The sequence below is a fragment of the Amblyraja radiata genome, chromosome X (genome assembly GCF_010909765.2).
Source record: "Amblyraja radiata isolate CabotCenter1 chromosome X, sAmbRad1.1.pri, whole genome shotgun sequence".
NCBI classification, from domain to species: Eukaryota; Metazoa; Chordata; class Chondrichthyes; order Rajiformes; family Rajidae; genus Amblyraja; species Amblyraja radiata.
This window is the reverse complement of record NC_045999.1, coordinates 73,826-96,554: the sequence shown is the minus strand read 5'-3', so window position 1 is coordinate 96,554 and position 22,729 is coordinate 73,826. Positions and strand designations below refer to the sequence as shown.

The window sequence follows — 22,729 nt, the reverse complement described above, 5'->3', positions numbered from 1 at the left end:
TATTAATCTATTGAATTGAGTATTATTAATTTATAAGTACGTTATTGTGACTATACAAAGTTTAAACAAGTAACAATTTCATTGCACCATTGTCAGTAGCCGTGACAATTAAACTCAATGGACTCTTGGATTGAGCATCTTCCCTGCCAGAGTTCAACGATGAGGAACTAAATCTGTCCCAAAATTTCCAGCAAATAGGCAGGACATCATCTAATGTCTTAAACGTGGAACTGTGTATCCGAGTGTTTAATGCACCCAGGCTCATTTTGCAGATGCAGCCCTTAATTACAAAAGCTAACAGAGCATTATTGCTCATTGTTGGAAAGTTAGATATGTTATATTGAGCCCAGGTCACAGCACCTCTGGCCAATGGATATCACACTGGTTTCCAAACTGACAAGATTGGGTGCAGTTCAGGGCAGGTTAACTGTATCAATACCTGGAAAGGGTGGGGTTACCCATGAAGCAAGATGTGTTTACACTGGAGGCTGGAAGAGATGAGATCGTGCAGGTTTTGACAGTGGATGTGGTGATGAACTCAGCTTGTGGGAGAATCAGACTGGGGTTACTGTTTACAACAGTTCAGGGGTGACCCTGGAAATAGAATTCTCCAGTTTAGAGGATTGAGTCATTGACATTATCCTCCAATGGAAAGTAGGAGAAGAATCTTTAATATTTTAAGTGGAAGGATTTGGATAGCAAATAAATATTACAGAAAAGGACACAAAGTGCTGGAGTAACTCAACGGATCAGGCAGCACCCCCAGAAAACATGGAGAGGTGATGTTTCGGGTGGAGACCCCTTTTTAGACCGATTGCAGAGGGAGGAGGGGAGACGAAAGATGGAAAAGGAGAGAGGCTGGACAAGGACGGGCAGATAATAGGTTACAGGCTGGGGGGGGGGATTGATAAGCAGATGGTTGGAACAAAGGCTAGAGATAAGAAACGGTGCGAGACAGGTTTGAAGATTGTCAGGCTAGAGGGAGGAAAGTGTGTGTGTGGGGGGGGGGGGGGGGGGGGGGGTGATTGGAGGGACAAAAAAACACCCAGATGGGACACAGGGGAAGGAGAGAGGGGCTGGTACAGTGAGGGGCTACGTAAAGGCAGAGAATTTGATGTTCATACTGTTGGGTTGTAAACTACGTTTGGTATGTGAATAGAATTTTATTCTAGTCATATAACATGGAAACAGGCCCAGCTATTTCACCACAGCTTGCCCATGTGGATCAAGATGCCTCACTTACACTAGTGTCACCTGCCCCCATTTGGCCCATATCCTACAAAACCTTTTCTATGTACGTACCTGTCCAAATGTATTTTAAATGTTCTTGTAATACCTGCCTCACCTACCTCCTCCAGCAGCTCATTCAATGCACCCACCACCCTCTGTGTGAAAATGTTGCCCCTCAGAGTCCTGTTACATCTTTCCTCAAGAGTTAAAATTGGCATGTCGTAAAGGTAATGCTACCTTTATGTTATGGGAGATTCTAACATGCAGGTATACTGGAAACATTAGGTTGGTACTGGACCCCAAGGAAGGGAGTTTGTGAAGTGCCTCCATGATGGATTCTTAGAGCAGCTTGTACTGAAGCCTAGCAGGGAGAAGGCAATTTTAGATTTAGCCTTGTGTAATGGACTGGATTTGATAAGGGAAATTGAGTTAAAGGAGCCATTAGGAGGTAATGACCATAATATGATGTTTTAATCTACAATTTGAGAGGAAGATGGGTAAATCGGAGGTGTCAGTATTACAGTTGGACAAAGGGGAATGTGGAGCCATGAGGAAGGAGCTGGCCAAAGGTGACTGGAAAGATACCCTAGCAGGGATGACAGTCGAACAACAATGGTAGTTTTTTCTGGGAATAATACAGAAGGTGCAGGATCCATCATTGTACCTGTACCAAAAAATACCTCCCCAGCTTGTCTGAATGACTACCGTCCGGTGGCCCTCACCTCGGTAGTCATGAAATGCTTTGAGAGGCTGGTCAAGAAACACATCAGCGGCTTCCTCCCTCGCAACATGGCCAGCTACAATTAGCATACCGTCCGAACAAATCCACGGATGCGGTCTCCCAGGTTCTGCACACCGCTCTCTCTCACCTTGACAGGCAGAAGGAGGACTATGTGAGGATGCTGTTCATAGACTTCAGTTCAGCCTTCAACAGGATAGTCCCCACCAGACTTGCTGAGAAGCTGCTGGAATTGAGGCTCAACACCCCCGTGTGCCTGGGTCCTGGACTGTCTCACCGCCAGGCCCCAGGTAGTCAAGATGGGAGGAAATACATCGAAGCCCCTCACCCTGAGCACAGGATCCCCCCAGGGTTGTGTCCTCATCCCCCTATTGTACTCCCTGTACACACATAACTGTGTGACTAGGTTCAGCTCCAATTCTATAATCAAGTTTGCTGATGACACTGTGGTGGTGGGCCTGATCTCAGACAACGATGAGAAGGCCTACCGGGAGGAGATGGCTGATCTTGCACTCTGGTGTCAGGACAACAGCCTTCTCTTGAATGTAAAAAAACTAAGGAGCTGATCGTGGACTTTAGGGCACATCATCCGAGGACGTACACACCATTGAAGATAAATGGGGATACTGTGGATAGGGTGAGCTGCTTTAAATACCTGGGAGTCCACATCTCAGAGGATCTGACATGGACATCACACGCTGCCGCACTGGTGAGTAAGGCAAGGAAGCGTCTTTACCACCTCAAGCAATTGAGGAAATTCAGAGTGTCCCTGAGGATCCTCCAGTGCTTCAACTCAGCGGCTGTGGAAAGCATCTTGTCCGGAAACATTACAATTTGGTTTTGGAACTGCTCTGCCCAGGACAAGAAGGCTCTGCAGAAAGTAGTGCGTTCAGCCGAACGCACTATGGGAACTTCACTCGCCCCCTTGCAGGAACTATACATCAGAAGGAGCAATTACAGAGCCAACAAGATCATGGGGGATCCCTTCCACCCCAGCAACAGACTGTTCCAGCTGCTACAGTCAGGCAAATGCCAGAGGATGAGAAGGAGTTTCTTCCCAGAGGCCATTAGGACTGTAAACTCCAATCTCACCAGGGACTAACTTTACTGTACCATTTACTCCCTTGTGTGGTGTCTTTTTAAAATCGCTGTTTTTTTCTTTTTTCCCCCCCACAAATATGTGAATATGTGATTCTGTTCCATTCTGTTTTGTTGTTTTTTTTTTGCACAATCCGCGAGCATTGCCACTTTTCATTTCACTGCACATCCCGTATGTGTATGTGACGAATAAACTTGACTTGACAGTTAATTCCAAAGAGGAAGAACGATTCCAAAGGGAGTAAGGGGCGACCGTTGCTGACAAGGGATGTCAGGGACAGTATAAAAATAAAAGAGAACAAGTATAATATAGCAAAGATGAGCGGGAAGCCAGAGGATTGGGTAACTTTTAAAGAGCAACAGAAGATAACCAAAAAGGCAATATGTGGAGAAAAGACGAGGTATAAAGGTAAGCTAGCCAAGAATATTAAGGAGGATAGTAAAAGCTTCTTTAGGTATGTGAAGAGGAAAAAAATAGATACGACCGAAATTGGAACCTTGAAGACTGAAAATGGCAAATTTATTATGGGGAACAAGGAAATGGCTGACGAGTTGAACAGGTACTTTGGATCTGTCTTCACTCAGGAGGGCACAGTCTCCCTGATGTACTAGTGGCCAGAGGATCTAGAGTGATGGAGGAACTTAAGGAGATTCACATTTGGCAGGAAATGGTGTTGGGTAGTCTGATGGGACTGAAGGCTGATAAATCCCCAGGGCCTGATGGTTTGCTTCCCAGGGTACTTAAGGAAGTGTCTCTAGAAATCGTGGATGCATTGGTGATCATTTTCCAATGTTCTATAGACTCCGGATCAGTTCCTGTACATTGGAGGGTAGCTAATGTTATCCCACATTTTAAAAAAGGTGGGAGGGAGAAAACAGGGAATTATAGACCATTTAGCCTGACATCGGTGGTTGGGAAGATGCTGGAGTCAATTATAAAAGATGATATAGCAGCACATTTGGATAGCAGTCGCAGGATCGGTCCGAGTAAGCATGGATTTACGAAGGGGAAATCATTCTTGACTAATCTTCAGGAATTTTTTGAGGATGTAAGTAATAAAATTGACAAGGGTGGATGTAGTGTACCTGAACTTTCAGAAAGCATTTGATAAGGTCCCACATAGGAGATTAGTGGGCAAAATTAGAGCACCTGGCATTGGGGGTAGAGCGCTGACATGGATAGAAAATTGGTTGGCAGACAGGCAACAAAGAGTAGGGATTAACAGGTTCCTTTCAGATTGGCAGACAGTGACTAGTGGTGCACCACAAGGCTTGGTGCTGGGACCGTAGCTATTTACAATATATATTAATGATTTAGATGAAGGGATTAAAAGTAACATTAGTAAATTTGCAGATGACACAAAGCTGGGTGGCAGTGTGAACTGTGAGGAGGATGCAGGGTGACTGGGACAGGTTGGGTGAGTGGGCAGATACAAGGCAGGTGCAGTTTAATGTGGATAAATGTGAGGTTATCCACTTAGGTGGCAAAAACAGGAAAGCAGATTATTATCTAAATGGTGTCAAATTGGGAAAAGGTGAAGTACAATGGGATCTGGGGGGGCTCCTTGTATATCAATCACTGAAAACAAGCATGCAGGTACAGCAGGCAGTGATGAAAGCGAATGGCATGTTGGCCTTCATAACACGAGAGGAGTATAGGAGCAAAGCAGTTATTCTGCAGTTGTACAAGGCCCTAGTGAGACCACACCTGGAGTATTGTGTGCAGTTTTGGTCTCCAAATTTGAGGGACATGCTTGCTAATGAGGGAGTGCAGCATAGGTTGACAAGGTTAATTCCTGGGATGGCGGGACTGTCATATGTTAATAGAATGGAGCGGCTGGGCTTGTATACTCTGGAATTTAGAAGGGTGAGAGGGATCTTATTGAAAGACAGAATGAATTGCAGATGCAGGAATCATGCGCAGTGGTGGAGTAACTCAGCATGTCAGGTGCATAGCATGAAGTCTCGTACCCAAAGCGTTGCCTAACCATGTCCTCCGATGCTGCCTAATCCGCTGAGATACTCCAGCACTGTGTTCTATAGAGGTGGGCTCGGAGATGATGGGCTTAGGGCTGTTTGTGCTGAGTGATGATGATTATTGAACTGAGCTGGACATCATTGTGCAGTGGAATAGAGAACAATGATGGTTACATTTTCTTCACAACTCGTAAAATATGCATTAATTAATGAAATGATTTGTATATAGCTTCATTACACAAACATCATATTTTTAACTGATGTTGCTGAACAAATCCTGAATCTTCAGATAATGCTTGTAAGGATAAAGAACAAAGCACCGATTTGCACAAGCCATGGCTTCCTTGGATATTGACTGAGAAAATAAATGTGTAATGTTAACCTCTCCTCAGCGACCAGGTTCAATCGCTCAATTTCCAGATCATTTAATACATCATAAAATAAGACTGTCAATTTATTTCTTGAAATTAAACCATGCAAGACATATTCTCTAAGAGAATCATCTTTTGTGATTCCCCATATAACCACTCAGTCTGTCAGACTTTCAGAACAACAATCTACAATTGAAACAGTATTATTTCTTAATTTTATAAAGACACAGAAAACATTGCAATACAGAAAGTCGGAATAACTTGGGTTTTAATTTTTCAGTGCAAGTTGGGTGACAAACATTTAAAACAATGCAGAATATTATGATCAAACAAGGAAGAGAATGTGTCACACAGTGAATGCTCAATTTGGTCGCATCCTCTTGCATTAGGTTCAATCCATTATTTAATTTCGGACGTTATTGCCAGATATGGTTCAGGATTTGGCATTATATTTCAACCACCTTTTGAAAACTAGTTTATGCTTCCGACCATTTGAAAATCTTAGGATGATTATATACAGAAAAATAATCCAGGAACAACCAACCTAAGTTAAACAAAAGCTACTATGTTGTTCAATATTTAAAAGGACCTTATCCTGAATTTACTATTATTTTCTAGAAGTCAAAATGCTTTAAATCTTTACTAAAAATGTTAGCCACACCCAAACTAATTTCTTGTTCTGAAATCCAACAAAATAATGCTTATTTTTCTTTCAGTTTTGTTCTTTAAAGTTTCAGTGAACTCTTGCTTGTCCTGAAAGTTCACGCTAATCAGTAAATATTATACAATTAACCCAAAATCTCCTTAAATTTTCATGGAAGATTCAACAGAAGATTTCTCCTGTGCCCAGTAGAAGGAGGCTTTGGATGGAACAGTTTAAGATTTTAACCTCACTTGCATTTCCCCCCACGTTCATGGGGAACACACTAATCGCCTGGGCTCAGGATGGATCAGAAACGGGCAGCTTCCCACATAGTGCTGGAGTTTGTTTTCCTGTATGAACAATGCTTGAGGCAGCAAAACTGCTGGGCTCCATAAACAGCAGAGATAACACAGGAATTCCAGTCAAGTATTACGGTGAAGTTAGTTAGCTCTATTTGCATTCTTCGCTGCACTTTTTGGTTAATTGAAGGAACAGTGTTAAGGGGCGAAGGAAAAGGTTGCAGGGGTCAAGGGGTCATACAACAGATTCAGGTTGTTTGGGGGGGGGGGAGGGGGGGGGAGGAAGGGGAGGCCATGAGGAAACCTCATCCCTCTATTTTTGCTTCTGTCATTGTGTGCATAGTGCTAAGATCAATGTAGAATAAAGTATTTCCACAGTTTAATTTCATATTAAAGCAGAAGACAAAATCATTGAAAATAAAAGCTACACAGAAATAGTTGCTTTACATTTTTAAAAGAACTCTAGTAAATGCTCCCTTGTCATGACTTACAGAATATCTGCATCAGGAGCGTCACGGTGCTCAGCTGCTAACCTAGGCCATTGTCTAATGCTCCTGTAAGTAGATGAAAAGACAAGTTTAGCCAGATGCGACTGCTTGTGAATTTTTTATGTCAGTCACCAGGCAAGCGAATCAAAGTTTTTGGATTTAGGTCGAAGGTGCCCAGCTCATCGGCTTTCTTTTTCTTTTCAATTGCTTTGCATCTGCAACGGTAAGTGCTGTTTGCAGGCATGAAATTCAAGATAAGTGTGCATTTTTCTTCTTGAGATATTGTAAGCTGAAACAGCAAAATAAATTTAGCAGATGCTTCACAGCACCAGATGTAGCCAAGGCTTTAATTGAAATATCGGAAATAAGCTTTGGGGAAAAAGCTTTCATCAAATGAAGTTGCATGTTGACGAAGTATCAAAAGGTGTGAACACTCAAGCCACTCCTTGGGCCCGTAAACATACATCACAATGCTGCTGTATGCCTCTAATTAGTTTCAGCAATATAGTCATCTACTAAAGTGGCAATTGTGTTTTAATAAAAAGCGCAAAATATTGCTTTGCAGCACATTTGTGAAAATAATATAAAAATAATTTCTATATTACAATTTTTTAACTTTTGCTTGTAAAGTTCCATCATAATGCATCTTCCAGTTCACAAACACATAAATAATTGGTTATTTTCTGCTATATGTTACTTTTACAGTTGTAATTAATGTGCAAATTATCTTGCAGTAGTGTAATTAAAAAAACCCATACATGTTGGAATATAATCAACTATTTGGTAACAGTCCATGGAGTAGTAACACAAAGGGTTCATATTGCCCTGGAGTCTGGGGAGGAGTCAGGGTCTGGTTCCAATCCCAGATGCACAGATTCATCACTGTTCCAATAGATCCAACTCCACAGATCCAGGATTCTTGAAAGGTAATGAACAGACTCTTGATCGTGATTTAAAGATTTACACTTAACAAATTGCTCATCAAAATATTTGTAATTTTCCAGAGTTGGTTCATACGGAAAAGCTGGAAAGAACTTTCCATACAAGCATCACAGTCAAACAGACCTGTTTCCTCGATCCCTGCGTTTCAGCTCCTCCTTGTAGCAGTAGGAGCAGTAAAACTCAGTCTCCGGGCGTCCGTAGAAGGGGCAGTTGTGCTGTTTGCATCGGTTCTGTTGGAGTGAATAAGGCGTGGCTGCCACACCTCGCACTTTGCCTTTCTCTCCACTCTGTCGCACAAAGGAAGGGGCCTCATCTGCGTATTCCAGGTAATCACTAACATCACCAGAACCAAACCCATTCGTATATGTGTGACTTTTGTGTTCAGGGGGCAGCAAACATTTCAGAGGTTCCATGGTTTCCACAGTAGGGAGTCCTGACAGGCCCACAGGGCAATAGTTTTGATAAGACATCGAGCGACTATGTTGTGGGTATGTAGCACATGTTTTCAGAGAGCTGATGACGGGTGACTGATTGTCAGATTGATAACTCGATGGCTGTGATCTCACCTCAGATACATGAATGACATGCTGCAGTAAAGCTGGCGTATGGGTGAAATGGGCAGAGGTGAGAGTCCCAGCTTTAAGGGTTCCACTGTTTGGTGGTGAAGTGCTCATCGATATCTGGTCACTGATCCCCTGTAGGTTTGAGCTCAGGTGACCTATATGGCTTTGAGAAGAGCCTTGAAATGTGTCCTCTTGTGAATTTGGTTCTGACTTGCTTCTCCGAGATGGCTCTTGCTCCTCTTTTTTACATGAAGAGTTGTTGCACGTGTTTTTACACGAGTTGTTGCATGTTTTTCTCTCTGTCTCCTTGCGCCGCTGTTCCTGTTCAGCATTGAAGCGCTCCTGAGCAGTGGCCAGGTAATAATTAATCATCTCCTCGTGAAACTGGTGCCTATGACTGGTCAACAGAAGACCTGCAAAGATGAACTTCCTCTCTCCTTGCATGGCAGCTCTCAGTATGTTGAGGCTGAGTTTGACATCGGTGCTGTATTTCCACTGATCAGATTGTTTCTCGACTGGAGATTTAACTGAGGCAGTTGACTTATCTGTAGGGGATGAGCTTGCAGAATGCGATGACTCCTCCTTGCTTCCTTTCCGAGTTTTGTTGGACTCTTTCTTCTTGAGTTTCTCCACTGTCTCTCCGTTGCGCCCATTGCTGGTGCTTCCCCGGCTGATCTTTCCATGCACCAGGCCGCCAAGTCCTCCCATGTTTTTCTTCAGTTTAATTCCCAGAGTTTTACTAAGGCTTCCAAGCTTGTTTGCAACAGAATCTGTCCGGTTCTTTTCCTTATCCTTCTTTTGTTTATCTTTCTCTTTCTTGTTTCTGTTTCCATTCAGGTTGGAGTTGCTGCAGATGGAGTCTCTGTCTGAATCCATTGAGTCAGCTAGAGAATGAACATCCTCCCCTGCTGAAGCAGTTGGTGACTCTGGTTGGGCCAAAGGTGCCTGTCAATACAAATTATTCAGGAATAAGTTAAAAACAATTCTGACCAACACTTTAAGAAAACTATTGAGAAAGAAATAATTACAAAGTCTGCCTGCAGCTCTTCGACTGATCCAAGACTTCTGTGGCAGGTTACACAATCTCTGGTGACAATATCACCATCCAATACCTAAACCCCTCTGTGAACAAGCTTTGAGTAACGGCATCAGGCTTATTGAGCTCATGCTGATCATTTGTCACCTATAAATGCACTGGCATAAAATAATTGATCCTTCTCGAGGTTCATCCCAAGTAGCTGCATACCACACTCCCTGATCTGCAAGTTGTTCCCAGGGACTCACACTGAAACAAACATTGTGTGCTGCGTGGAAAAGTCTCTTTGGCATGTCTAAAACTTGTTGGTTGTCTTGTACATGAGATGTCAGTAAGGGAATGCTACTGGCTGGCACATTCCAGGCTGCAGAACCACGTGCCAAGGGACGTTTGATGCTACCAATGCCAAGGCTTTGTGGGGAAGGACCATCATGGCAGGTGTCTTGTCACGGAACGCTGAGGCTCAGCCCTGGGTAAAGGCCCCACTCAACTGGAAGTTGCATTGTTGAAAGAGACCACATGTGGTGCTTTGTAGATAAAAGGAGCTAAATGTATACGTGATCACACGATTAATATATTGAGAATGAAACTTTGAATGTAACGAAAGCTATGCATTACTTCTGGTTTCTTCTATACAGGCCTTACATTTTCCAAATATACAGGCATTTGGGACACCAGAAGGATGGAAAGGTTATTGAGAGAGGCAAGAGGGGGGATTGCAGTGAGATTACAGGCGAGGTCCTAGAGGATTGTAGAGTTACCAGTGTTGTTCCTTTGTTTAAGGAGGAAAATTGGGATAATGCAGGAAGTTGTGTCTCATGTGTGTGGCAGGGAAGCTATTGGAGGACTCTTACTATTATTTGAATAGGAATGGCCGAACTGGGGACAGTCTGCATGGTTTTTCTCGCTGCAAGAACTTGATTGAGTTTTTCTAGGAGGTGACATTGATGAGGGTAGGGTTGAGGATGTTGCCTACGTATTTTAGTAAAGCATTTAATAAAGTCCCTCATAGTAAGCTGATTCAGGAGATTAAAATGTAATGGGATCCATGGTGACTTGGTCATGTGGATTCAGAGGTGGCTTACTCTAAGAACTGAGTGGGTTGTGGTGGAAGACTGTTACTCTGGCTGGAGGTCTGTGACCAGTGGACTTCCACAGGGATCTCTATACTTGGACCTCTGGTCTCTATCATATATATAAATGACTTGGATAGAAATGTTGAATGGTTAGTTAGTAAATTTGCAGATAAGACCAAGATGTGGAGTTGTGGACTGTGAGGAAAGTTGTCAAAGTATACAGTGCAGAATTGGGTGGGAAACTGGCAGATGGAATTTAATCCAAGCAAGCGTGAGGTGTTGCATTTTAAGAGGCTGAATGTAAGAGGAAAATATACAGTTAATAACATGACCGTTAACAGCATTGATTACAGAGGGTTCTTGGGGTCCAAGTTCATAGCTCCCGGTAAAAGCAACACAAATAGATAAAGTAGTACAGAAGGCATATGCTATGCTTGCCTTCATCAGTCAGGGGATTGTGTAGAAGAGTCAGGAAGCCAAGTTGCAGCTTTATAGGACTTCAGCTAGGCTGCATTTAGAGTACTGGTGGCTCCTTTACATGAACGATGTGGAGGCTTTGGAGAGGTCACACGATAGATTTACCAGAATGTTGGCTGAATATGTGCGTATTAAATATAAAGGGAGGCTGGACAAATTTGGATTGTTTTCCCTGGTCAGAGGTTGATGATAAAATATTATAAAAGATATTATAAAATTATGAATGGCATAAATAGGGCAGACGATCAGAACCTTTGGTCCAGAGCAGAAACGTCAGAGACTAGAGGGCATAGTTGAGGTGAGGGACAAAGTTTAGATGAGATGTACGCAGCCAGGGATGGTGATGAAAGCAGATAGGACAGCAGCATTTAAGAGATCTTTGGATAGGGACATGAATCGGCAGGGAATGGAGGGATATGGATTGCATGCAGGCAGATAAGGGTTGATCCTGGCATGATGTTCACACAGATGTGTATAGGGTGTGTTCCTGTGCTGTACTGTTCTATGTTCTAAGGTATTTAAAGCTTTCTTACAATACCGTAAGGCTAATTTACAATGTAATTCATGACAATCTTTCACACAGAGCCAAGATATCTTTTCCACTGAATCACTGGAGCAATGGTCCATATGTCGATTATATCACAGCACGATCCTTTGGTGCTTCTCGTACAAGGTTGCAGGGAATTACCCTGGTTTCAGCAGGAATACAAATCCAGGACACATTCATGTAGCTGTGCAGTAGGTGAAGTTTCGCTTCCAGGGAAAGGATCAAACTGGAATAGAAGAATGCAGAGTGACAAAAGAATCAACACAGAAAACAAACAAACTTAAACAGCTTCAGTGATAAATGTAGTAACCTTGATTGCGAAATGAAATTATGCAAACCCAAACAATCTGGATGTCACCAGATGAAGCTGAAAGTCAGTGTTCACAATTTGCAAATGAAAAGACACTGCACTTACTACATGGCTTTCAGAGCATGAATTAATACTTATGCCTGGAGGAGTTCATTAACTGATCTATCGTACTGAAAGGGATAAAAGTTAATATGGCAATGAACCACACCCACTTACTTAGCCAGTTTGATATTGTCGTTGTCATCCTTTCCCCATTCCCAATCCTTGGGATCCGTTGCAAAGTGCAAAGGTAGCAGTTTGTGTTCTGAATCAGTCAAAGGAATTGCAGCTAAATGACAGAGAGCACATTAAATAAAAGGGAAAATGAAAACAATTAGCATCCAAGGCAAGGTGTCCGCAATGACAATTATATTTCATGCTGTACATTTTCCTTTGCAAACTTAGTGACATTAAAACATTAAAATTCCAATCATGTAGGTCGAATACGGAGAATACGGAACATGAATGCGCAAAGTATAAGGAATAAAGTGGACGAGCTTGAGGCTCAGTTAGAAACAGGCAAATATGATGTTGTGGGAATTACTGAGACATGGCTGCAAGAGGGCCAGGGCTGGGAACCGAATATTCAATGGTATACCTCCTATCGAAAAGACAGACAGGTGGGCAGAGGGGGTGGGGTTGCTCTGTTGGTGAGGAATGAAATTCAGTCCCTTGCAAGGGGTGACATTGAAACAGGAGATGTGGAGTCAGTATGGATAATAATAATAATAATGATGGATGGGATTTATATAGCGCCTTTCTAATACTCAAGGCGCTTTACATCGCATTATTCATTCACTCCTCAGTCACACTCGGTGGTGGTAAGCTACTTCTGTAGCCACAGCTGCCCTGGGGCAGACTGACGGAAGCGTGGCTGCCAATCTGCGCCTACGGCCCCTCCGACCACCACCAATCACTCACACACATTTACACACATTCACACACAGGCAAAGGTGGGTGAAGTGTCTTGCCCAAGGACACAACGACAGTATGCACTCCAAGCGGGATTCGAACCGGCTACCTTCCGGTTGCCAGCCGAACATTTAGCCCATTGTGCCATCTGTCGTCCCGGTTCGATAGAACTAAGGAACTATCAGGGTAAAAATACCCTAATGGGACTAATCTACATGCCCCCCAAACAGTAGCCTGGACATAGGGTGCAAGTTGAATCAGGAGTTAAAATTGGCATGTAGCAAAATTAATGCTGTGGTCGTTATGGGAGATTTCAACATGCAGGTAGACTGGGAAAATCAGGTTGGTACTGGACCTTAAGGGGTTGGACAGGCTAGATACAGGAAGATTGTTCCCGATGTTCGGGAAGTCCAGGACAAGGGGTCACAGTTTAAGGATAAAGGGGAAATCCTTTAGGACCGAGATGAGAAAAAAGAATTTCACACAGAGAGTGGTGAATCTCTGGAACTCTCTGCCACAGAAGGTAGTTGAGGCCAGTTCATTGGCTATATTTAAGAGGGAGTTAGATGTGGCCCTTGTGGCTAAAGGGATCAGGGGGTATGGAGAGAAGGCAGGTACAGGATACTGAGTTGGATGATCAGCCATGATCATATTGAAGGCTCGAAGGGCCGAATGGCCTACTCCTGCACATATTTTCTATGTTTCTATGACCCCAAGAAAGGGACTACACTCTACAGAGTGCCTTCGTGATTGATTCTTAGAACAGCTTGTATTGGAGCCTACCAGGGAGAAGTGAATTCTGGATTTAGTGTTATGTAAGGAACCGGATTTGATAAAGGACCTCGAGGTTAATGAGCCTTTAGGAGGCAGTGACCATTACATGGTAAGGTTTAATCTACAATTGGAGAGGGTAGATCGGAGGTGTCAGTGTTGCAGGTGAATAAAGGGGACTATGGGGCCATGAGGGAGGAGCTGGCCAAAGTTGACTGTAAAGATACACTAGCAGGTATGACAGTGGAACAAAAATGGCAGGTATTTCTAGGAATAATACAGAAGGTGCAAGATCAGTTCATTCCTAGGAGGTAGAAAGATTCCATGGGGAGAAAGGGGCGACCAAGGGACATCAGGGACAGTATAAAAATTAAAGCGAAGAAGTACAACGTAGCAAAGATGAGCGGGAAGCTAGAGGATTGGGTAGTGTTAAAGAACAACAGAAGATAACCAAAAATACAATACGGGGAGAAAAGATGAGGTAAGAAGGTAAGCTAGCCAAGAATATAAAGCAGGAGAGTAAAAGCTTCTAGAAGAAAAAAATAGTTAAGACCAAAGTTAGACCCTTGAAGACTGAAAAAGGTGAATTTATTATGGGGAACAAGGAAATGGCAGATGAGTTGAACAGGTACTTTGGATCTGTCTTCACTAAGGAGGACACAAACAATCTTCTTGATTGCGAGACTTCTAGACCGGGAGCGGGGCCGTAAATCGCCCGGCACGGCCTAAAATGGCCGTGGGACTTATCATCGCCCACCTGGGGCTTCGACATCGGGAGAGACATGGAGAGCAGGGGAGAGAAAAGACTTTTGCCTTCCATCACAGTGGGTTCACTGTGATGGATGTTTGTGTGAACTAAATTGTGTGTATGTCTAGAAATTGTCTGTTTGTATGGCTGTGGAAACGGAATTTCGTTTGAGCCTCACTGAGGCTCAAATGACAATAAAATTGTATTGTATTGTATTGTATTCTTGATATAGTAGTGGCCAGAGGATCTGGGTTGACGGATTAACTGAAGGAAATCCACATTAGGCAGGAAATGGTGTTGGATAGACTGATGGGACTGAAGGCTGATAAATCCCCAGGGCCTGATGGTTTGCATCCCAGGGTACTTAAGCAAGTGGTTCTAGAAATCGTGGATGCATTGGTGATAATTTTCCAATGTTCTATAGACTCAGGATCAGTTCCTGTGGTTTGGAGGGTAGCTATTGTTATCCCACTTTTAAAAAAAGGCGGGAGAGAGAAAACAGGGAATTATAGACCAGTTAGCCTGACATTGGTGGTGGGGAAGATGCTGGAGTCAATTATAAAAGATGAAATAGCCAAACATTTGGATAGCAGTAACAGGATCGGTCCGAGTCTGCGGGAATAAAGCGTCAACACCAGAGAGGAAATGAACCCAGATGGTAATGAACTTGGGTTGTACACCATTTATGCAACCAACATCGATAAGCCTACAACCAGCCAAGGCAAGGACTTTCGAACTAAACTAATGATAAATGAACAGCTAATCGATATGTGTATTGACACGGCAGGAGATTGCTCGGTCATGAGCAAAGACCTGTACGAAACAAAGTTCCCACAGATGCCATTGTTTGAGAGTAAGGCCAAGCTGAGAACCTACTCGGGCGAAGTTTTGGAGACATGTAGACAAATGAACTGTAAAGTTCAGCATAATGGTCAATCAGTAACACTGCCTATCATAGTGGCCAGCTACAGAAATAAACCAACCCTCTTTGGAAAGGATTGGCTGAGTAGAATAGAGTTAGACTAGAAGAACATTTTCACGTCGATTTGTCCAAATCACGTCTTGAAAACGTCATGAGGAAACATGCAGAGATTTCTGCCGACAGTAACACGAGAATAACAGGGTACTCTGCACACATTCGACTTAAGCAAGATGTGAGACCTGTGCATTGTCGACCAAGACCTGTACTATATGCACTAAAGCAACAAGTGGAGGAAGAACGCGACAGGTTAGAGCAGAATGGAGTATTCGCGAAGACAGACCAGAGTAACTGGGCAATGCCAATTGTTGCCGTACCCAAGGCCCACAAAACTGTTTGACTTTGTGGTGACGACAAAGTCACAATCAACCAAGCCGTTGATGACGAACAATATCTGTTACTAAACTCGCAAGATCTGTACGCAGAGCTTAGCGGAGCAAGAGTCTTCACTAAACTGGATTTGTCTCACGCCTACGCCCAACTCAATGTCGACAAGGAAAGTCAGCAGTACTTGACTAGCAACAGACATAAGGGCTTGTAGTCATATACAAAGCTGCCCTATGGTGTGAAATCCTCCCTGAAAATCTTCCAGTCTGTCATGGACACAATGTTACAAGGCATTTTGCACTGTGTGTGCAACCAGGATGACCTATTGATATTCACAGAGGGCATGGTAGAATATCTGGAAATCCTTGAGCAAGTTCTCACACGACTGAACTGCCACAATGTCAAACTGTGACAAAGTAAATGTGCATTTGCGCAGTCAGAGGTAGTCTATCTTGGACTCACTACCTGAAGCCTTTCCATTATCGACGCCATGAATTATCATGTGAGCAGGGATGCATTTCGCCCTGTGAAGGCGAAAGTTGAAACAATAGTGAATGCTCCAAAACACAACAATGTGTCACGAGCTACGATCATTCCTGGCGATGGTGCAGTTCTATACACAATTCCTTCCAGATTTAGCAACTGTGCTAAAGCCACTTCATCATCTGCTACAAAAAGATGTGAAATGGACGTGGGGAAAGGAACAGCAACGTGCATATGACATCTGCAAGGAAAACTTGACAAGTGACAAACTCCTTGTTCACTACGATACAACACGCGAGATGAAACTTGCTTGTGATGCTTCAAGTTATGGTGTAGGTGCAGTGATCTCCCAAGTAATGAATGATGGACAGGAAAAGCCCATTGCGTTTGCATCCCGCACCCTCCATCACCGAGTGAACGCAATTATGCACAGATAGAAAAGGAAGCACTCAGCATACTGTTCGGAATCAAGAAATTCCATCAGTTTCTTCTCGGCAGACCATTCACCCTGGTGACTGATCACGAACCACTACTAGTGATTCTTGGTCCCAAGTCAGCTATACCTCCCATGGCGGCATCACGGATGCAGAACCGGACAATTTTGCTGTCCCAGTATGACTACAAGGTTGAGTAGAGAAGCTCCAAGTGTAACGCAGTTGCAGATGCGTTGTCCCTGTTGCCCCATGAGAACTCTGACAGGGGAAGTGAGAACTCAATCTACACACTGCAAGTTGTAGATGAAGACTTTCCAGTGACTGCAACAAACATTGCAGCAGAAACAGAAAAAGACACTGTGCTGAAGTGGGTCTATGAACTGACATTGAACGGTTGGACTGAAATCGATAGTGGATTGAACTCAGAGCTGAAGCCTTTCCATTATCGACGCCATGAATTATCATGTGAGCAGGGATGCATTAAGTGGGGTTACAGAGTGGTTGTACCAGAGTCTTTGAGAAACAAAATTATGAATGAACTTCATGCCGAACATCCTGGCATAGTAAGCATGAAGTCAATTGCCAGAAGTTGTGTGTATTGGCCTGGCATTGACAGTGACATCGAGTCACTGGTGAGCAAATGTAGTGTCTGCCAAAATTGCCGGAGTAAACCGCCAAAAACACCACTGCAACCCTGGTTATGGCCAAGTAGACCTTTTCAGAGAGCTCATGTAGATTTTTGTGAAAAGGGTAATGATCACTTTCTGGTACTAGTAGATAGTCATTCCAAATCGATTGAGGTTAAGCATATGGGGTCAAGCACTACTACTGAGTGTACCATAGATGAGTTGAGATCAATTTTTGCATGCCATGATTTACTGGAAGAACTTATATATGGGCCTCAGTTTCGTTCAGAATTATTCAAAGAGTTCATGCAGTGGAATGATGTAAAACACACACTTGTTTCCCCATACCACCCAGCCTCCAACAGGGCGACGGAAAGGTCTGTTAGAATTGTCAAAGATGCTCTCAAGAAACAGGTTTTGCAGGGTAGTTCAAGGCTCAGCATGAAACATCGTTTGGCTAGTTTCTTGCTTAAGTACAGAACCACACAACACACAACAACGGTTACTCACCTGCAGAACTGTTGATGAAGAGAAGGCTAAGAATACAGTAACGTCTAGTTCAACCCAATTTGGCCTTGAGAGTTGAGCAAAAACAGTTAAGTCAAAAACGCCATTTTGACTCCCACAAAAAGGAGAGCTACTTCAAGCCAGATGAGCAGGTTCGTGTTCTCAGTCCTCCCAACAAGTCCAGTCGAGACAAATGGGATGTTGGGAAAATAGTGGAAGTGTGCGGAACAAAAAGATACTTAGTTGAAGTTGGAGATAGGATCAAAAGTGTTCATTTTGATCAAATAATTCCAGCCAAAGATGAAACAAAAACTGAGCATGAAGTCCTAATCCCTGAGTTTTTATCTGAAAGTGAGTTGGAAGAGACCACTGTGATTGAAACAAAGTTCAGTTAGTACAGACAATTAAACAGATTCCTCTGGTGAAAGTCAGGGAGCTAAAACAGAGCCAAACAAGCCAACAGTTGAGTCAACACCTAAACCTGTTACACCTGTTACTGTTGGACAATCAGGCAGGATCCGTAAACCAGTAGTCAGATTAGGTTTGTAAGTTAAGTAACTCACTGTATAAGTAAAACGAAAATGTGTAAAATTGCAAAATAAATATTATGTTTATCATTTAAGATTTCATAAATACTGCTTAAAAGTATCACAACAACAAAATTGTAACTACTTAGATTTAATACTTTAAAAAAGGAGAACAGTGTAATGTATTCATACATATTCATGTATATGTTAATAAGCTGGTGTTGTATATAAGCAGGGAATGTTGGGTAATAAAACTCTCGTGATCCAGGCAACCTGCGTGTAAGTTGTTATTCATTCTGCCGTCCGGAATATAACAATTTCCTTCTCATTTCTAAATTCCTCCCTTGTCGCCTTCCTGGATGTTACCCCCAAAATATCCTCTGCAAGTACTGCTGTGATGTTTTCGCCATTCTTTTTTACAATGTCTCAGATATCACTAACTGTACCACATCTGCCCATCAACAGCAATTTGCAACTATGCTTCTGAAGATGGAATAAATTTTATTCCACTAATGTAACTTTGAAATGCTGGTTTTTAGACTGATGCATGCATGCATTTCTCGAAGTAATGATAAATGGTTCAAATACAATTTCTGATTTGCGAGCATATAAAACACAAATGAAATGTTACATAAAGTACACCAGCAGATGGCAATGAGAACCACATCGTCCTAAATTGATGATAAACTGTGGGTGGGGCTCTGATGTTTCCTTAGCTCTACTGAAATTTTCATTGGATTAGATTTTTCAGACTTACAGGTACAAATACTTTGTTTTATAATTAAATTTGTTGTCAACACCATAGATAATTTCCTCATAACACACAAACGCTCGTATTCAATCACCTCCATAAACAGTCCGATTATCTCGTCAGCCACCAAAACAGCAAAAGAATATGATACCAAAACAAGAGGTTTGATGCATCTTTAGTTACGAAAAGGCATAAAAGACCATCATATAAAATCTGAAACACACACCTGAGCTTCCAAAGCTCTGAGCTCGATTTCAAGATCCAATTTCCCCTCATCTCTGTCTGGATCTCAGTGCAGGAACCCAGCATCCTCACACTGGTGACTCTAGGAACACTCCACTTTAAACCCGTAAACATATCCAGTGCTCGGTCCCACCTCTGCTTTGCACTGCCATTTCCATCGCTACATACAACAACATTATCTCCCCCTCCAGACTACCCGAATCAACTAGCTTTCTAAAACATCACCTTGTCAGGCACCCATGCTATGGAATAATCCAAATTGATTTTCTCGGCTCAGACAACATTAACCATATGCTCTAAATGTCCAGAAAAAAGCACAAGGAAACAATTGTTGAATTATTAGCAGGACAGGACAGGATCAACCTATTGCAGCATGGAGTGGACTAGATAACAGGAACAGCAGTGTTGAAGCAAACTGGGAATGCTGGCTATGAGGGCGAAACCAACATCAGCCACGGGATGGAGAAACCGATGGGCTCAGCTCCAATAACTTTCATATGTTAGCATTTCTAGGAATATCTTGCTTGGGTTTAAGGACAGTAGGACAGTAGCACAGATCCAGAAAGTACCAGCCACTGTTTTTCAGATTTTTAATGTTCTTGTTTACATTACTTATTAGTTTGTTGCAATACCTGTTAGTAAATCATACAGGTTCCTGTATAGAACCTGTACAGGTTCTATACAGAACCTGTACAGGTTCTGTATAGAACCTGTACAACGTCAAGCCTATCTATTTGAGACTTGAAGTTGAAGCACAATTTCCTCTCCATCCCACACACATATTGCCAGTTCTCACCCGCATCTTTTCTCAGCAACGTGCCTGTTGTGCTTTCAGTTCTCACCATTTGATTGAGAGGCCAGAATGTCTCTCAGTAAATATAAATTAAACTGCAATGGTGGGAACGCAAAGTCATGAGCTGACCTTTCTCCACATGTATTCACAGATAAAAAAAATCATTATAATACAGGACTTAAGTGAAGTAGCACTCTGGGATAGGTGATTCAGCCTTTGAGAAGAGACTAAGCAGACGTCTATCATCCTGGGGTTACAAGAATGAAAGGTGATCTTATTAAAACATACGCACATCTCAGGTGGCTCACAGGTTTGATGCAGGGATAATATTTCTCTGGCTGTGGTGTTGAAAACTAGTGGTCAGTCTCAAAATAAGGGTTAACCACTCGGGACAGAGGTGAGGGAATCTCTTTACCCAGAGAGTGAGATTTACTCAACAGGATTGCGAAATTTTCTTGCTGAGTACATTCAATAAGTGGAATGAGTGATATTTGAATATTAAAGGACATGAAATGTGGAAACATGTTGTTGATTAACCATCAGCCATATTCTCATTGCATGTTTGAGCAAATGTGAGTAAATGAATGACCAGTTTAGGGTACACAAAAATGCTGGAGAAACTCAGCGGGTGCAGCAGCATCTATGAAGCGAAGGAAATAGGTAACGTTTCGGGCCGAAACCCTTCCTCAGACTGTTGGGGGAGGGGGGGGGGGGGCGGGGAGAAGAAAGGAAAAAGAAGGAGGAGGAACCCGAGGGCTGAGGGAGACATAGCAAGGGGAGGAGACAGCAAGGGCTAACAAAATTGGGAGAATTCACTGTTCATGCCCCCAGGATGCAGACTCCCCAAGCGAAATATGAGGTGCTGTTCCACCAATTTCCGGTGTTGCTCGCTCTGGCCATGGAGGAGACCCAGGACAGAGAGGTCGGATACGGAATGGGAGGGGGAGTTGAAGTGCTGAGCCACCGGGAGGTCAGGTTGGTTATTGCAGACCGAGCGGAGGTTTTCCGAGGTGAAACATAGCAAATAGGTGCAGGAGTAGGCCATTCGGCCCTTCGAGCCTGCACCGCCATTCAATATGATCATGGCTGATCATCGAACTCAGTATACTGTACCTGCCTTCTTTCCATACCCCCTGATCCCTTTTGCCACAAGGGCCACATCTAACTCGCTCTTAAATATAGCCAATGAACCGGCCTCAACTACCTTCTGTGGCAGAGAATTCCAGATTCACCACTCTCTGTGTGAAAAATGTTTTTCTCATTTCGGTCCAAAAAGACTTTCCCCTTATCCTTAAACTGTGACCCCTTGTTCTGGACTTCCCCAACATCGGGAACAATCTTCCTGCATCTAGCCTGTCCAACCCCTTAAGGCTTTTGTAAGTTTCAATAAGATCCCACCTCAATCTTCTAAATTCTACCGAGTACAAGCCGTCTATCCAGTCTTTCTTCATATGAAAGTCCTGCCATCCCAGGAATCAGTCTGGTGAACTTTCTCTGTTCTCCCTCTATGGCAAGAATGTCTTTCCTCAGATTAGGAGACCAAAACTGTACACAATACTCCAGGTGTGGTCTCACCAAGGCCCTGTACAACTGCAGTACAACCTCCCTGCTCCTATACTCAAATCCTTTTGCTATGAATGCTAACATACCATTCACTGCCTGCTGCACCTGCATGCCTACTTTCAATGACTGGTGTACCATGACCCCCGTTCTCGTTGCATCTCCCCTTTTCCTAATCGGCCACCATTCAGATAATAGTCTACTTTCCTGTTCTTGCCACCAAAGTGGATAAACTCACATTTATCTACATTATACTCCACATTATATTCCTTGTGCATAGTTATAATGTTTAATTATTTGTATAATTTGTTTTCGGCAAAGTTGAATTAACATCTATATTTGTTGCTGAACTAAGAATTGCTTCAACATTCAAGATTAATTTGAAAGTGGACTGTCTGCCCAAATGGTTAAAACATTTATCAGTGATCTCCCGTTGTGAAATTGTCCTGTAATCTTGTAGCCAGTCAGTTGGGCTGGATCGTGTATTAGACAAGCAAGCACAAGTACCTTGTTCCCTTTGTTGGTCATTCTGTTCCATGGACACAAGTGCAGAGAAGTGGGCTTGATCGTAGGCCAAGACTAAAGGTGAACAGTGGCATCTATTCGGAGGTACTTCCAGAGGTAAATAAATTCCTCCAAAAGGTATTGGTGCAAATGCTGCAAAAAGAAAAATCGTTTTGTCAGCACACTGCAAAAATGTTAATTGAAATACAGATGAAGCTCAACCAGTAAACAGTTCTTCACAATATTCTAATGAATGACATCACTGAAACGTTCACTTGACATTCTTGATTGGCCTGTATGCATTTTCTAGTGATGTTTAGGTAGTCTTTCTACTTCAAATTATAACATCATTTGCTGCATTCCATAACAGAAGCCTAAAGTACCATTTGAAAGCTGGAAAGAGTCCAAAATATTATATTGAGATAATGATTTCTAAACCACTGAAGTGCAGGCATTCCCGTTTCAAATGACTGCTTTGGTCTCTGTACCTAAAGTGGTTTCAAATTAAGAATGTTTAAAATAATTGGCTTGAGATATTGGTTTTGATAGTTTCTATAGTTCTACAGATCATATAGTTTAAAATCCAAGTAAAATAGCAGTGTAATATTCAGGTGTGTTTAATTGTCATTATTCACTGGGAATAAAATAATGAAATTCGAGCGAAGATGGACAAAATGCTGGAGTAACTCAACGGGACAGGCAGCATCTCAGCAGAGGTGATGTTTCGGA

The 22,729-nt window shown here is 42.8% G+C and overlaps 1 protein-coding gene across 2 annotated transcripts in view; it reads right to left on the bottom strand.

The window, feature by feature from the left end:
• The window catches only part of otud7a (OTU deubiquitinase 7A), a 60,450-nt gene that overhangs the window by 2,351 nt on the left and 35,370 nt on the right, over positions 1–22,729 (bottom strand). For both annotated transcript variants that reach the window (XM_033014968.1, XM_033014969.1), the window contains exons 9-13: positions 22,004–22,153; positions 12,013–12,124; positions 11,628–11,712; positions 7,911–9,295; positions 6,849–6,911 (exon numbers count right to left, since the gene is read on the bottom strand). In XM_033014968.1, the coding sequence (XP_032870859.1) occupies positions 6,849–6,911; positions 7,911–9,295; positions 11,628–11,712; positions 12,013–12,124; positions 22,004–22,153 (1,795 nt within the window). The remainder of the gene's footprint in view (positions 1–6,848; positions 6,912–7,910; positions 9,296–11,627; positions 11,713–12,012; positions 12,125–22,003; positions 22,154–22,729) is intronic.